General features: G+C 35.1%; 1 protein-coding gene across 1 annotated transcript; it reads left to right on the top strand.

The window, feature by feature from the left end:
- The first annotated feature begins 3,325 nt into the window (after nucleotides 1–3,325).
- On the top strand, nucleotides 3,326–11,735 carry MAP65-4 (microtubule-associated protein 65-4). Its single transcript, XM_089610438.1, has 14 exons — nucleotides 3,326–3,404; nucleotides 4,134–4,206; nucleotides 8,626–8,716; nucleotides 8,838–9,035; nucleotides 9,113–9,370; nucleotides 9,472–9,681; nucleotides 9,753–9,908; nucleotides 9,997–10,126; nucleotides 10,181–10,359; nucleotides 10,458–10,545; nucleotides 10,627–10,700; nucleotides 10,795–10,869; nucleotides 10,950–11,178; nucleotides 11,274–11,735. The coding sequence occupies exons 1-14, from the start codon at nucleotides 3,326–3,328 to the stop codon at nucleotides 11,558–11,560; spliced, it is 2,127 nt and encodes a 708-aa protein (XP_089466564.1). The 3' UTR covers nucleotides 11,561–11,735.
- The last annotated feature ends 6,289 nt before the right edge of the window (nucleotides 11,736–18,024 follow it).

Consider the following 18,024-nt stretch of genomic DNA (forward strand, 5'->3'; position numbering starts at 1 on the left):
CTTTCCAGTGTTCAGCACTTAGATTACTCGTATATCGAGCTAGTCTACTAACGGTGTAGGCCAAATCAGGTCTCGTACAACTCATCAAGTACATGAGACTGCCTATCACCCTCGCATATTCAATTTGGGAGATGCATTCACCTTTATTCTTAGACAGGTGTTGACTAATGTCAATAGGAGTTCTAGAGACTCCAGAATCGCTCTTTCCAAACTTGTCTAGAATTTTATCAACATAGTGTGATTGATCTAGGACAATTCCATTAATCGTACGAGTAATCTTGATCCCTAAAATTACATCAGCAAGTCCTAAATCTTTCATATCGAATCTTGAGTTCAAGATATCTTTCGTGGACTGGATCATGCGATTATTGCTACCCACAATCAGCATGTCATCAACATATAAACATAAAATCACATAACCATTATCAATGACTTTAATATATACACATTTATCACACTCGTTGATTTTAAATCCATTTGACATCATCACAGTGTCAAATTTCGCATGTCATTGCTTTAGGGCTTGTTTAAGGCCATAAAGCGACTTGACCAATTTACACACTTTCCTTTCTTGTCCACGAGCAATACAACCCTCTGGTTGAGTCATATAAATCTCTTCTTCGAGATCTCCATGAAGAAAAACAGTTTTTACATCCATTTGATGAATTTCTAAATTTCGTAATGCAGCAAATGCAATTATCAATCTTATGGATGTTATTCTCGTCACGGGAGAATATGTATCAAAGTAGTCGAACCCTTCTTGTTATTTATACCCTTTGATTACAAGTCTTGCTTTGTACTTATCAATAGTACCATCGACTTTCATCTTCCTCGTGAAGATCCACTTAGAACCAAGTGTTTTACTTCCAGGAGGAAGATCAACCAACTCCCAAGTATGGTTTTGCAAGATAGAGACTATCTCACTTCTTATGTCATCTTTCCATAAATGACCCTCAACGGAGTATACAGCCTCCTTGTAGGTTTGAGGTGGAGCCTCTAGCATATAGGTCAGAAAATCATAACCAAATGATTTTTCTACCCTTGCTCGTTTGCTTCGTCTAAGTCCTTCGGACTCTATCTCGTCCTCAGACTCGTCATCATTTTCTCGAGTTATTTCCTCAATATCGTCAAGAAATTGGTTTGATGAACTGGGTACATCTTCCTTAGACTTATAAGGAAACACGTGTTCAAAGAACGAAGCAGTTTTAGATTCCATAATTGAATCTTTGTGAATATCGGGGTTTTTCGAGTCATACACAATGAATCTATATGCATTACTATGTTGTGCATATCCAATGAAGACAGAATCTACAGTTTTTGGTCCTATCTTCATTTTCTTTGGAGGAGGAGCCATTACTTTGGCTAAGCACCCCCACATTCGCAAATATTTATAGGAAGGTCTTTTTCCTTTAAATAACTCAGACGGAGACTTATCCTCCTTCTTCCGGGGTATCTTGTTCAAAAGGTAATTTGCAGACAAGATTGCTTCCCCCCCACATTTCTTGGGGTAACCCAGAACTCAACAACATCGCATTCATCATCTCTTTGAGTGTGCGATTCTTTCGTTCGGCAACGCCGTTTGATTGAGGAGAATAAGGAGGAGTGACTTCGTGAATAATACCATGTTGTGCACAAAATGCCCCAAAAGGCTCAATATATTCTCCTCCTCGGTCACTTCGGACCTTTTTAATTTTCTTATTAAGTTGATTCTCAACTTCTAATTTGAACATGGTAAATTTCTCAATTGCCTCATTTTTGCTCTTAAGCAAGTAAACGTAACAATATTTTGTACAATCGTCAATAAAAGTCACAAAATATTTATTACCACCTCTTGTTGGCATGAACTTTAAATCACATAAATCAGTATGGATTAAGTCAAGAGATTCGTTATTTCTTTCAACGTTATGGAAAGATGTTCTCGTTAATTTTGCTTCAACACAAATTTCACATTTATGTTTTGAGTCAATATTAAACTTTGGAATGCAATCCAAGTTAATTAACTTTCTCAACGTGTCATAATTCACATGACCTAGTCTACCATGCCATAAATTAGATGACTCAATCATATAAGCGGAATAATTATTCTTATTAATTTCATTGGCCTTGATGGCAATTACATTCATCTTGAACATCCCATTCTTAATATAGCCTTTGCCCGCATACATCCCATTCTTAGATAGTACAACTTTTTAAGACTCTTAAAACCATCCTAAATCCATGGTTGCACAACACAATTCCAGAGATGAGATTCTTCCTTATATCGGGCACATAGAGCACGTTCGTGAGCTATAACTCTTTCCCAGATGTCATCTTCAGAAGGACATCGCCTTTTCCCTTGACGTCAGAGGTGGCAGAGTTGCCCATGAACAGCTTCTCTCCATCTTCCATCGGCTCGAAGGTGGAGAAGGAGTTTCTATCAGAGCATATGTGGCGGGTTGCTCCAGAATCCAGCCACCATTCCTTGGGGTTCGAGTCCACCATGTTCACCTCGGAGACCACAGCGACGAGGAGTTCATCATCGCCCTCCACGACATTGGCCTCCTTCTTCTTCTTTGGCTTCCTACAATCGGTAGCACGGTGACCTTCTTTGTTACAGTTGAAGCATTTTCCAACGAATTTTTGTTGATGCTTCTTCTTTTTGAACGTTCCTCCTTTTGGCCCAAGCTTGTGGGCGGGTTTCTTTCCCCTCAAGCTCTCGCCATGTTCAATGACGTTGGCCTTCTCGGAGTGGATCTTGAACCTCTTGTCAGAGCCACGGTTGTCTTCTTCAATTCGGAGACGAACAACCAAGTCTTCAAAACTCATCTCCTTTCGCTTGTGCTTGAGATAGTTTTTGAATTCCTTCCACCCCGCGGGTAGTTTCTCGATGGCAGAGGCAACTTGGAATGACTCGCTAATGGTCATCCACTCGGCATGAATCTCGTGGATGATAAGTTGCAGCTCTTGGACTTGACTCACCACGGTCTTCGAATCCACCATTTGAAAATCGAGGAAGCGGCCCACGATATACTTCTTAGAGCCCGCGTCTTCGGTTTTGTATTTCCGATCCAATGATTCCCAAAGCTCTTTGGAGGAGCGTTTGGTGCTATACACATTGTACAGCGAGTCGTTGAGACTATTCATCACGGAATTCCGACACAAGTAGTCGGAATCCTTCCATGCGCTAAACACCATTAGCACATCACGATCGGTTTCGTCCTCGCGAGGAGTCGGTGGATCTTCGGTCAGGAACCGTGCAAGACCGAGCGTTGTCAAGTAGAACAACATCTTTTGTTGCCAACGTTTGAAGTTCAACCCCGTGAACTTCTCGGGCTTCTCGGCTGGTATGACGGCGGGCACGCGTGCCACAGAACCGCTTGAACCGTTCATGGCCATCGAAGCCATTGGTTGGACAAGACCCGCAGGTCCGTTCCCGGCTGTAGCCGCCATCGAGTCTTGACCCAAGGTCACAGGAATTTGACCAAACATCATGGTCGTCGGGGTGTTCACCACGGAGGGATTCTCGGCGAGGCTTCCATCACCAGTCACATTCGTCGTGTCGTTAGCGTTAGTCATTTTTTCTACAAAAGAAACCAACAATAATTAGTAACGAATAAAACCAAATCCAAAAAGAAATATTCTGGAAAAACTTTTCTTCCTCGCAGGCTGCCTTAAAAAAAATAAATAAAAGCGTCAAGATTGTTAGCAATATTACAAATAATATTGATAGGGAAAACCAGACACATGCAAGGAAAAATAAAATATAAACCGGAAATGGAAAACAGGAAAACTGGCAAGGAAAGGTCGAGGCCCATTTGACGGTTTCCTTGAAGCTTTTATCGCCCTCCCACGGGTGCTGGATTTAGTGAGCGAAAGCCTTCCAGGATACAACGACTACTAAGACGAGCAATGCACCACAAGACTCGGCTTCGGCGAACTAGAACCCGAGCGTCAGAAGCTATCACCGGACTACAAAACAAAAACAATTTCAAAGAGGGAGAGAGCTGTGTTCTTCTGTGTGTTCAGAATGAGAGACCCGAAGGCCTTTTATAGCCGAGCAAGCAGAGTAGGTTCCGAATTTGAACCATCTAAAACGTTCAGCCATAAACTCCAATTAATACATTAATGCTCACTAATGCTCACTAACTCTGCAGGTTATGAACGGCCTTGGAAGCTCGCTCAAAACGTCTCCATTAAGTCTCCTTTACTCCAGAATAAAGGCACGTCGTATGCATTAAACCCATGCAGACCTTTGCTCCCAAATAAATTAATTCCCAACATAACACAAAAGTTATTTTATGGAATTAAAAGAAATTGTAAGTGAATTTTGCAATAAAAAGTTAAGGATAAGCCTAAGCCCGAGACCGAGACATTCCCGAAACCCGGGCCCGGGGCCCGGCTCGGCTCGGCGGCGGCACGCGCGTGAGGGGTTAAGAGATAACCCACACACACTCTCCTCTCTTGCACTTGCTTGACCACTAAAGAGAGAGGATGGTATATAAACACCACAACAACACACTTACCCAACCCATGTGGGACTCTTGCAATTCACTTCATTTACACATGACTAATGTGTTCTTTAAGCATACTTTGAGCATCAATTTCTCATTCATTATAGTAATGATTTTGGCACATAACTAATCAATCTTATACCCGACGCAACGAGGAATAAGAATACGCAAGAATTAACAAATTCCGATGAGTGGACCCCATTCAAATATTAGCCACAAATCATCCATTTACTTGTAAATAATAACTTTTATTTACACTTCTTCCAACAATTATTAACCTCACATTGTCCCTATTTTAGCCGCGGAATTTCGTTGTGAACGAGGATGTCAAATTTTAAGAGGTTGATTTTTTATTGATCAGATCCTTTGCCTACGTTAAGTTAAAGATTGAGATTTTCCCTTGAACTATAAATTATTTGCAAGAATTCGTTACGAAATAAGATCTTTTTAGTAGGGTACTAGCAATTTGATAGCCGATAATGTTTCGATAACAAAAAAAAAAAAAGGATAGCCGATTATGTAAGGTGAAATTATTTCTTGATTTTATCTTGAAATGTGGATTTAGTTTAGAGACTAGTGCGTCTCCATTATATTTGAAAAAATTTATCACAGATCTTTGTTAGAAGTACATTCAATTTTTTTAGTAGGTCATGACTCATGAGTCGTTAGGAGTTTTACTGGATGATTGGAAAGCGCTCCAAGTATGTAATCTTTTTTAGTATTTTAAAGATAAATTAATAAACCTTATAATAGGAGTTGGCCTTTTTTTTATTAGTTTATTTTCATGTGACACTCTGAAATACACGATGGTAATTTGAATAAAGTTACCGTAAAACATGACATACGAGTTATGGGACGATCCGAAACCACTGCTTTTCATACACCCATCCAAATACGCAATACAATAAAAATATTTCGGGTCTCATATTCGATTTAAAAATGGATTGAAATTGGGAATCTTATAATTAAATTGTGAAATCGAAATTAAAGAAGTTGATTAGCTCGTTCATGTATTCACTGATTCTCATGAACTTATTTGTAGCTCGTATAAATGGAACCATAGTCCCCTCCGCGTCTTTAATTAAAACATGCTACTACTAGTGTCTAACGAGCATTGATTTGTTAAAAACATGTCTAAACATTTCTCAAAAACTGATTTTTAAATAATAATAATGCATGTTCAACTAACATATCCTTAAATATTAATACAGAATATGGTCCAATTTTGACATGTTTGAGAATCTAATGAATGTTTGACAAAAAGAGTATGATCCAAATTTAATGTGAAAGCCATCACACACACACACACACACACACACACACACACACACACACACACACACACACACACACACACACACACACATTGATTTTAGGAATTTTGACACCAATATACATAATCATAAAAAATAGGCTTCTCAAATTCAAGCCAAACTAAAAAAATTAACTATTCTAATAGTGCATGCAAGAGAGAGATATATTTTATTACAAAAATAGTCTCTACTTATTTTTCCTTTTTACCTTGTTTTCCTTCATCCTCTCTCTCTCTCTCTCATTTATTCCTCGATCCGTAGATTCGTAATCCCAACGAGCTCCAAGGATCTCTAGGTCCTTCTTGGCAGAATTGCAACCTACGTCACTTGGGTCTTCTCAGGCACCATGACGAACTCTTGAGAGTCCAAATGACCCTTTGGTAGCCGCGCTTGAGGAGGCTCGACGGAGACGATTTTGACTCGATTTACATGAAAACGAGAAAGCCATAGGCTCATGTATGGGCTCAGACATTGGCTCAAGCTTCAGGACTTTCATGGCGCCAAGTTGATGGCCATCGAAGACAAGGCTTCAAGGACGAGGTTGAGATCGAGAAGATAACCCATTTTTTATTAAAAAAAATCGAGGTTTGAAGAAAGAAATGATGGGTTTCATATTGTGATTTGTTGGGGTTTGTTAAAGTGCTGAGGAAAGCCGGTAAGAAAAGGAAGATGGGTGCAAATTTTTTAATAATTTGAACATTCTGACTTTTTTTTTCCCAGTATTTCTGGGCACTTTTGTTATTTTGTGACACTATTTTTACGTTGTGACAATAGTGTCGTGAGATACAGAATTTTGTGACAGTAGTTTACGAATTATGTATTTCATTAAATTTATGTCACGAAAAATAATGTTACACTACTGTCATGAATTTGTATTTTATGAAGTTAGTGTCACAGATATAACAATTTTTGTTCACCTTAACATGCAATAAAACCGTCAAATTTTGGATATTGTTTGAATTTGGGTAGCCCACTTCCTTTTACTAATATTGGTGTCAAAACCTCTTGATTTTAAACTTTTGCAACATAATATTTTGATTTGATAATAGAGAAATGATAGGATCTAGACTACTTGAAACATTGAAATTTCTAAATAGCCAACGTTTAACTTTTATTAGTAAAATAGCCAATATTGCTTATGTGGCAAGCCAACAAAAATTTAATCCCAACTATACCCTTATACATGTACTTAATTCAAAAAAACATTTAACAGTTTTATTTTAAATATTGCAAATACGTGTGATTGCTATTATTTTATAACTGACTTCTCTCTCTCTCTCTCTCTCTCTCTCTCTCTCTCTCTCTCGTCAAGCCTACTATTTCACAGTCTCCGATAAACGTTATTATTGCCATCATCTTTCTTTATCCATATATACGTTTAGAATCTTCCCAATTCCACACAAATAATACATGCATATTCATATAAAAATAAGTAGTGGATTTGTATATAACTATATATACACATATGATATATGTATGTATATACCAGGGCTGTGATTTCAAGACTACAGAGGGTAGATGCGGTTCATTTTGTGGGTGAGAAATAATGATAACCACTGTGACGCGATTGAGTCAGTTAATTTGTTTTCCAATATTAAGGAAGTCCATCGAAACCACTAATTTTATTATTATTGTTGTTGTTATTAGAGGTTTCTTTTGTATAAATGCTTTTGAACACCACCAGTTTTTTATATTAATTATCGTTAATAATCATTTATTAATGTTATTAGAGGCTTCTTTGCATTAATGCTTTTGAACACCAGCACTTTTCTAAATATATTTTTGTTACTTATTGTGAATAGTAGTTTGGTTTTGTATAATTTCATGTTTTTAACTTTTAAATCTTAGTAAATTTTCGTTAATTAACATTAATAAGCACTGATTTCATACGATTTTTAGATTTTTTGAATTTTTTAATTTTCGTGAATTATTGTTAATAGATTTAATTGGTTATGAGATATTGGTTGAGTACAAATTCTATTTTTTTTTTGTTTTCCGAAAATGGGTGAAATATGCCGAATTTTTTTATTTTTATTTTGAGAAATAATTAATTACATATATTTAGGGAAGTGGTTACTTAATTTGTTTTATTCTTTAAAAAAAATTTGGGTATTTAAGTAAAATACTAAAATCTCATGGGCAGTTAATTAAAACTTTTAAAACTTTGGCTATATTGAAGTTATCACGTTTCAAAATGGCTAGTTGGCTAGAGTGTCCTTGATAATATTTAAATAGCTCTTTAATTATTTAATTTAAAAGTTACATTTTTGCAACCAAATTTCTATAATTAGACATTATGAAAATAAAAATAATAATCTGATTACATTTTAATTTTTATAAGATTCCTATCAATCTACACGTCAGTGCGTACTACGTACCAGCTACTTTAGATTTCTCAGTATCTGATGATTAAAAATAAAATAAAATAAATCTTTGAATATATAAGAGACGGGCTGGTGGACTGTTTCGCGGAGTCGAGTATCTAAAAAGCTTACGTGGCGGCAATATAACGTATTGAATAGTTATTCGCTTATAACGGTTCTCCGATGACTACCACCATTTTCATTTATTTGAAAAAAAATAAAACATTAATTTCTCACCAAAATTCAAGCGCTATTTTCCGTATATCTCACTGATCTTTCAAAATAGACCGAAGTAAGTGTTCCGTAACGGCGAAACTCTCTATGAATTTTTGAAACCCGAGAATTGTGCAATCAAGCTCGTCATTCTATTTTCTTCGCTGAACTGTTCTTGACTTTCTTTCCCTCTGCGTAGCTAGTTCTTCATCTACTCGATTGCAAACAACGATATATACATTACAGAATCGTGCGTTATTTGTTTCTCATTATGTTTGATCGTCAGCGAAGCGAACGAAAAAATACAACTTGTGGATTAATGCTAAAAGAACTTGAGGTTTTTCCTTTATTGATAATCAAGATCTTTGATTTTATTATTATTTTTTATGGATATTACTAACTAGTTTACTATAATCAAGGTTTTGTACATTTTATTTATGAATTTATTGCTGCAATAGGAAATATGGGATGAAGTTGGAGAATCTGAGCCCGAAAGAGATTCGATGCTGGTCGAGATTGAGAATCAGTGTTTAGAGGTTTATCGAAGAAAACTCGACGAGGCAAATAAATGCAGGGCTAAGATGCTCCAAGAAATTTCTAAGATTCGAGCTGAGATTTCAAGGATTCACTCAGCGCTCGGCGACAATTCGCCTCATGTAAAAAAATACATGCTCTTTTTTTTTTGCAGATTGTGATTATTGAGGGGTTTTTTTTCGCCTTTTTCTTATGACAGATTGTTTGGAAGGCCGTTGGAGGATTGAAGAGAGAACTTGATGCCATTGCTCCTCAGCTCGAGGAGATGAGAAAGAGGAAATCTGAAAGGAAGAGCCAATTGAATGAAGCTCTGAATCAGCTGGTGAAAATCTCATATGAATTAGAAAGATCTGTGGACGGTGATGATCTGTACGAAAAGATCGAGAGCGAGACTGACTTGTCTCTCAAGCTACTACAGGAATTACGCGCACAGGTGGCTGATTGCCACGCTGAGAAGGTCAAAAAGCCATTATTATAATAGTATATATCGCTTGTCGTAACGGGTCAGAAAATCGCAAGTCGAGAATCTGAGTTTTGTGTTTTTGTTTTGTTTGGCAGAGAGACCGCCAGAAGACAGTCGAGGACAGTCTGTGGAATCTGAAGTCTCTGTGCTTGGTTCTGGGAATGAATTTCAAACACATGATCGACAAGGTCAACCCCGAGTTGAACGGATCTGACGGTGTAGAGGACATCAGCGAGACCACGATCAAAGATCTGACTGCTTTGGTGGTAAGACTGAGCGAGATCAAGATGAAGAGATGGGAAAAGGTAGTTTTGTTTTGAAGAGAAAAATCTTTTGCTTGTTTGCTTTGTTGTCCTAAGCTTTCCAATTCCACAAGATTCGAAATCACGCGACTTCGCTGATCGAGCTTTGGAATCTGATGGATGTGGCGATGGAAGAGCAAAAGCCGTTTCATAACCTGACAAGCAACATCGCAGCCTCGGCATCGGAACTCTCTGAACCCGACTTCCTTTCAACCGAATTCCTAGATCATGTGAGTGTTTCTGTAAAAAAAAATATATACATAAATAAAAAAAATCAAATTCGACATTTTTATGATATTCAATCTCAAATCTTTATAGGTTGAGGCAGAAGTGTCTAGGTTGGAGCGTCTGAGATCGAGTAAACTGAGCGAGCTTATCGCGAAGAAGAGGATTGAGCTGGACGATATTCGCAGACAAGCACATGTTGCATCTGAATCCCCCGAGTCTGGTATTTTTGTAATCTCTTTTTCTTTAATTTTATATGCTTTTATTGAGAAATAAGTTGAATTTGGTACTATGTCAATAACAGAAAGCTTGGACCCGGAACTTGTTTTGGAACAAGTTGAGGAGCGAATCGCAAGGGCTAAAGAGGAGGCTTTGAGCAGGAGAGATTTGGTAGAGAGAGTTGAGAAATGGGTGGTCGCGTGTCGAGAAGAGTGCTGGCTTGAAGACTACAACAAGGTTGAACCATGTTTTTATTTTTATTTTTTGTGTGGAATGTTTATATATATATTTTTTCCCTGTCTTGACCTTGTAAAATGAATTATAAATTTTAATAGGATGAAAAGCGGTTTCGTCCCGGACGAGGTGTCCATCTTGCTTTGAAGCGTGCCGAGAAAGCTCGAGCAACGATAAACAAAATCCCTGGCAAGTCTCTTTTCTTTGAAATTCGGTGGAGCGTAACTTTGTATAAAAAACTATATGAGCTATATTTCTATGATTATGCAGCAATGGTAGAGGGGTTGATTTCGAGGACTACGGTTTGGGAAGCAGAGAATGGAGTAGAGTTCTTATACGACGGTGTAAGATTCATTTTTTTTTTATTTGATTTTTGTCTTAAATCCATCTCCAAAATGTCAAGGCTTTTTTCTCTTCTTGATTATATCGGTCTTCTAGGAACGGCTTCTAAGCATGCTTGAGCAATACAACTTGTCAAGGCAAGAGAAAGACCGAGAAAGGCAAAGGCGAAGAGTACGAAAGCTCTCGTGATCTTTCGTATTTTATGTTACATATATTTTTTTTGGTTAATTTACTTTTCTTGATCTTATTAGGAGCATAAGAGGCTTCAAGGGCAGATTATGACAGAGAAGGAAGTATTGTATGGGACAAAACCAAGCCCAACTAGCAGTGCAAAGAAGGGCAGCAATATTAGAACAGTCAACACTAATATTTCAACGCTTCAAAACCGGAAACCCGACAGAGCTTCGAAGAACGAGCCAGCGAGTCGAAGACATCAACAGTGTGGGTGCTTTGTCGTCCCTTTATCATCATCGTCCACTGGTAAAAAAAAATACTAGAAACTATCAATACAAGCCTTCATTCTATATGTCTATATGAAGTAGTAACATATTTTGGTTCTTCTCTACTTGAAAAAGGAGATAAAATCAGCAGAGAAGGGACGGGCTCGTCGCCTCTCGGTTTCTTGTCTCCCAAGGCATCGCCGTCAGTTGAGAACAACACACCTCAAGACAAAGCAATGATTATTGCAGAAAGAGAAGCGCGGTCCCCGAATAGCACTCCTTTGAAGGCGATTTTCATGGCCGATTTAGACGGAATCAAAACCCCGAAGACGATGCCGAATCCTCAGCCAAACACTCCTCCTTCAAAAGAGTCGTCTTTTGAAGAGTTGAGAGCTAGTTTTGTCAGTCCTGAATGCGTTTAGGATTAGTTGTAGTCACGGACACCTTAAGAACATGAAAATTTCAACAACAAAAAAAAAAGAAGTTTGAAACAAAATAAAAACTGCTTTGTGATTGATTGATTGATCAGGTGGGATTGGGAGTCTTGTTGGTTTTTTAATTGTGACTTGTGTGTGGTTATGAGATAAATATTCACGTACTCGGATTTGAATTTGCAATCAAGAATTATTGATGTTCATTTGATGTACAAATTAACTAAATAAATAAAATACATTGGTGAGACATGCCATTATCATTGTCACTACTCACTATAGCATATTGTTGATTTTTTTCAATCGACTTGTATTACAATTTACAACTACAAGGGTATTCGGAAGGCCCATAATATAATATTTCTCGTAGTGATAGAATATTTTGATTATAACATAAAAAATAAAAAAATAAAAAAAAGTACACATGTTGGTTTACATTTTCACCAACTAAAAATGCCACATACTCCAAAACTTTGGGTGTACAAAAAATATTTTCAGCCATACCATTAAATGTCCAAGTATTGGTGGCAAAAATCGGGGATACGAGAGAGTGATGTTCGTTGGGACAGTCCATAAATCAAGGAGTGGAATGGGCTTCAAAAACTTCGGCTAAATCAAAAGGTTTTTGTTTTCTATTTTCTAATTTTTGTAATTGTACTGAAAAATTATTTTGCAATTGTTTTCAAAAAAACTGTTTGATACAGTTTTCATTTTTGTTTTTGAGAAATTGAAAAAACTGTTTGGTACAGTTTTCATTTTTGTTTTTTAAGGAGAATGAGGAGAGAAGAAAATAAATTTTTTTTACAAAACACTTTTTATTTGTTTTCAGTTTTCTTTACTCTTTTACAAAACAAATTCAAAATTTTTTTAACAAACGCAACTTTCACTTTTTGTTTTCAATTTTTTTATCTCAAGAAGTCAAAAACACTTTTTGGAATGAAAACCAAACACTCCCTATAATAGCCCTTCTTGGTAAACACGGGTGGCGTTTGATGACAAGACTCACCGGTGATGAAGGTGTTTGAGACTCGTTACTTTTCACGGGGTACATTTCTTGATGCCAAGTTGGGATCGTATCCTAGTTTTTCAATGAAAAATGAGAAATGAACTTGTCCTCTCGGTCCCTTCGTGCGACTAAGGTAAATGAAATCGAGAGTCGAGATTATACACTTATTTAAGGGTCCCGGCAGATCAGGATTTCGCGCCTTGAGGTCTTAGCGTCGGTGTGTTTTCTTCTTTTTGTTGTAAGTTTAAACATGAGTTTATTAATTATTATTTTTACGAGATCCATTATATATATATATATATATATATATATATATATATATATATATATATATTTTAGGGAGGGCTTTATAAGTAACCAATGATACAAGATAAGATATTTACAAATATGATGGCTGGACAAATATAAGTATCTATTTCTAGAACCATACAAACACACTCCAAAATTTATTAAATGTGGGCATTGCGTCTGTCGGGATTCGATCCCGCGTCTTTCTCTGGGAGTGGTGTTACCACTCGGCCCAATAAAAAAGCTTTTATAACATGTAACATTAAACCGTTTCGAAAATTAAAGAGACCAACTAATAAATGAAAATTAAAGCTTTTTTTTTCAAATGTTTAGTCAATACCTTTTTGTGCAAGTGCAAGTAACTTTGACGCTAATTTCAGAACATGTAAAAACGTCAGCTGATTGAATAATGCTCCTTGAGCAAAAAATAGGTTTTTTATTTATAAAAAATAATGCTTCTGCAATAAAAGCAAAAAAGTTTATTTAAAAAATATATTTTTTCCGAAATAATGGATTAAAAATAGAACTGTCTTGGCAAACAGCACAAACCTCAGACAAGTCTAACGGTTCTTCTTGGCCGGTTGGCCCTCCCTTGACCCACTGAAGGACCATGGTTTCATGTAAATTCATAAAGCTGTTCTTTTTATACATGAGTAAAAAAAATATTAGAAATAATATAAAAAAAAAAAAAAAAATACTTCATGGGTACAACGTTGTAACCCGTACTCCGCCTTTTAATAATGGCTACCATTGACAAATTTAGATCCCACTATTGAAATAAATAACAGTTTTACATACTTCACGGTACAACGTTATGCATTCAAAAATCTAAATAACAGTTTTACATAAAATAATATTATTAATGATAATATATTTTTTTTTATAATAACATCAGTTTTACATGACTTTTGAATTCTGCAGATGAAAATGGTTATATGTGGTGGGTTAATCCGGATTAAATACTAATTATGGGCAGCTAACTGGCACAAATTATCCTTGGTTTTTAAATAATTATATTTTTAAACTAATTATTTTTAATTCAATCCCTAAATTTTTATTATATCAACTATGGATTTTCGCTTGATTAAAAATGGTGGTGCATCGTTGATGATAGTGGCGCGACGGGTGTCCAAGTCATCGGTGCAGCAAAATCATGGTCGTACTGTCCTGTCGGCGTCAAAGTCATTGGTGAGGCAATGACGGGGCAAGTTTGATATAGTTTAAACCGCAATTCTCGATATTTGGAATCGGAAGATTGTTTATCTGAATCGGAAGATTGCTTAACCCCTTTATATTCACATTTAACAAAAACTCATTTATCCGTAATTTTGTTTATGCATTAATAGTTTTTAAATAATATAGAAAACCTGATAAATTATACAAACATGGTCATGAATAATCACAGAGTTTTTGGACAAACACTGAATAAGAGTTTTGTTTTTTGTCATATAAAAGTCAGTGAAATTCAGGTTGTTGTTTAAAAAAATTTCAAGATAAAAGTTTTCAAATCACAAAAAATAAAATAAATAAATAATAAAAACACTAAGAATTTCTATGATGAAATGTAAAACACTAAAATAATTGTGTCATCCGTCTATTTATTTATGTATAACCCATGAAAATTTAGGTCAATGTCAAAATTGAAGATTTTTTTTTCTTATTTTTTAATGCATATTTTTCCCTCTTTTTATTTTATTTTTATAAAACATATTTTCCCTTTCAAGTCCCATACATAAGTTTTCTATTTTCTTTGTCTACTCTACAATTTTGGGGATCAAAACTAAAACGTAGCCATAACTAATAGCGTTTTTTACATGAGAAAATAAGGCCTTTATTTCATAACCGAGAACAAAATTGAACTTACAAAACTAGGAATGGTCGCGAAGCGAGAAGACCTTCCTCGTAGCCTAATTACTCAAAACAAATGGCCAGAATATTGCACCCATGAGGCACCCAACAAAACAAAATATATATCTAAACAAGCAACCTTAAAAATGCCATTTAAAATTCAATTACCAAGTTCAAGGGCTTAAAAAACAGTCCCGAAATCACATTCATGCGGCCTATGTCTTATATAGAAACTCTCAAATGATGAGCCGCCCATTCAACTAAATTATGAGAAAAATAAAGTTATTTTGAGCTTTCCAAATATTGTAAAAACAAAATGATAAAAATGAGAAACACTACCATAATACGAAAAGCGCAGATAAAAAAAAAAAAAAAAAAAAAAAAAGCTACGAGGTTGAAAATAATGCAAGACAAAACATGGCAGCATGCCCGCATCCAATCTCAAAAGTGGTCGAAAAAAATGCCACTTTGCATAGTGCAAAAGTGATTTAGAGAGAGAACCACGTCCGAAGAGGTGGCCTTCGGTCTTCATAAAAACTTCAAATGGGTGAGAAGTGCTTGACCAAATTTCCATATTAAATCTTGAACTACTTTGAGATCGAAGCTTTCCACAGAATACTCAAATGGCTCAATGAAGATGGAGGATCTACGGTGTCGATCGGGTCAATTCGAACACCCCAACTCTGTGTAGACACAAAGTTGTCATAAAGCGCCATAGAACCATCATAAAGTCACCATATAGCATCGTAATATCTTCATAATGCGTCACAATTCTGTTCTAAAGTCATCTAAAGATTGTCCTAAATATAAAAATCAGATTATAAATATAAGAAAAAAAAATACAGCTATGAACAATACAATATTATATGTAGTGCGGTACTCTTCATTTCTATTTCAAAATGATATTTTAGTGTGAAAAATAAAATTTGGTGTGGAGCTTCAACCTATTGAATTCTAAGGGATGCAGTTTGATTAGAGATGTTCTGATCATTGAAGTTTATCAATGTTACCTCACATTTGAAAATCAAGTTTCATGTTGTACACTCTAGCAAATCCAATTTTTTTGTAGGTAAAACGTTCAGAATACTCTTTTAATTTTATTTAAATCATTATAAAAATAAAGGAAAATTTTTTGAAATCACTAAAAAAATAAAGGTAAAACCTTCGAAACGATTAGAAAGATCGAGACAAAAAATTTCGAAATCACTAGTGTCAGAACAATCAAATTTCAAATTTTTGCCTTCATTATTTTATTTTTGAAGTTTTCTTTCTAATCTTTTTGAAAAAATTTAAAAATAATATTTTGGATCTTTCTAATCTTTTTGAAAAATTTTAAAAATAAAATTTTGGATGTTTTACCTACTTTGATTTTCGTAAAGCATGGTTTTCAAATGTGAGATATGAGGTAACACCAAATTTGTTTCTCTAAGTTCCCTAAATGAACAGTATAAAAGCTGTACAAATGTAGGACAATGGCACGTGTTAGTTGTATAAAAAAGTCATAAATAGAAGTTATTCTACTCAACCACTTGAGCACTCACAATCTAACTTTGTGGAAATGTAACTAAATGAACAGTATGTTGTTTCAGATGTCAAACTATACCTGTTTTAAATCATTTAGTTGGAGATTTAGCTGTTTGAACATGATATTGCCTATTGAGATCTCACTATTAAGCTCATATGTTATTTGATAGTAAATATAGGACTATATGAACGATATAGGAATCCAATGAGAACTCATATATAATGTTAACAGCAAAAATAAATAATTATAGTTTAACAATTATATAAAAAAATACAGGTAATTTAGCAAAATAACCAATTCAAACGTTGGAAATTGCTAAATAGCCAAAGTTTTGTAAATATTAAGTAAATAATCTAAGATTTTAATGGTACGGTCGAGTTTATAAAATTGCCCCAAATTCATTCTCGCCCAAACAGACTTTCTAATAATATTTAATTAAAAAAACAAGTAAATCCGGAATTGAATGCGCGAATCGAGGGCATTAACTTTCAAATTGATAACTGCATGCAGATTCTTAATCGGTTCATTTCCTCATATTTGGAAAAAGAAAAAAAAAGGGGGTTCCCCAAAAAGCGGATGTTCATCTTTTTTCCCCGACGAGGAAATCCGTTCATCTTCCTCGGCGAGCATCTTCAGTTGCCGAAATTAGTAGAGGTATGCTTATTTAAATTACTATTTACTTCATTTCGATAGAGATTTACCCATAAAGAGAAAAAAAAATACGGGTTTTTTGGAAACGAGTATTGAATGGACGCCGATTTTGGGTTCATCTTCTTCATCTGTGTAATTACAAAGATTAAACATAAGTGAGTTTACACAGACTTACACGTATTTACTGCATAAATTGTCAAGTCAACAAAATTGTTAAATCTTGTAGACAAGATTAGGGGGTTTCGGGTTACATATGGCTTGATGTGTAAATAATGATAATTAGTTTGCATGTATATGTCAATGATATAGGTATGAAGTTGGTCATGAATATGATGTCTAGGTATTTTACATGATTTTGTTCTTACGTATTTACATGTATTTATTGCATAAATTGTCAAGTAAAAAAATTGTTAAATTGGAATATTTACACGTATTTACTGCAAACAGGGTTAATAGGGCTCAACCACGATGGCGAGAACGAGAACAACTGCCGTAAAAAATAAGGCGTTCACAATAACAACGACAATAAATATACGTAAATAAAAAAGGTAAATTTAACGTAAACCTGTGCGAAAACGGCATAATTATTCAAAAAAAGAAATAACCCCACCTGATTCAATCAAAGAAAACCCAACCATGGTGTGAATAGGTGTAGTTTCCAGAAGTTTGAATGAAACAAAATGAGGGCTTGAAATTAAATAAGAATAAACAACTATTAAGGAAATAAAACTAATAAGGAAACAATATAAGATTGGAATATATAAGAATCGGATAATATTTCAGTTGCTAATTTTTTGTAAATAAAGAAATAAATACGACAGATATATATATGGAAATCCGATAAAGGAATAAATAACCCATGTATATTACAGTTGCTTAAAATAAGGATCCGAAATAACCACCGAAATTTTGTTAACACTGATTTTCGGGAAATTTGAAAATACAAATTTAAAAATTTTCAGATTCAAATGCTAAAAGGACACGCTCTGTAGTTAAAAAAAATATGATTCGTCCACATCATCGTAGTGACTATTTACTTAATATTTACAAAACTTTTACTATTTAGTAATTGCTAATGTTTTAATTGGCTATTTCGCTAATTTTTTGAAAAAAAATAACTCTTTGGTAAAGTACAAT

The sequence above is a fragment of the Urtica dioica genome, chromosome 4 (assembly GCF_054948205.1).
Source record: "Urtica dioica subsp. dioica isolate 48M chromosome 4, U.dioica_male_clone48M_v1_H2, whole genome shotgun sequence".
Taxonomy (NCBI): domain Eukaryota; kingdom Viridiplantae; phylum Streptophyta; class Magnoliopsida; order Rosales; family Urticaceae; genus Urtica; species Urtica dioica.

What these genes read in the sequence shown, in the direction of transcription:
- MAP65-4 (XM_089610438.1), top strand. Translation starts at nt 3,326, where the DNA reads ATGACGGCGGGCACGCGTGCCACAGAACCGCTTGAACCGTTCATGGCC. An exon ending in TGGTTGGACAAGACCCGCAG is followed by an intron (nt 3,405 to 4,133) that starts GTCCGTTCCCGG and finishes CTAACTCTGCAG; the next exon opens with GTTATGAACGGCCTTGGAAG. An exon ending in TTTATCATCATCGTCCACTG is followed by an intron (nt 11,179 to 11,273) that starts GTAAAAAAAAAT and finishes TACTTGAAAAAG; the next exon opens with GAGATAAAATCAGCAGAGAA.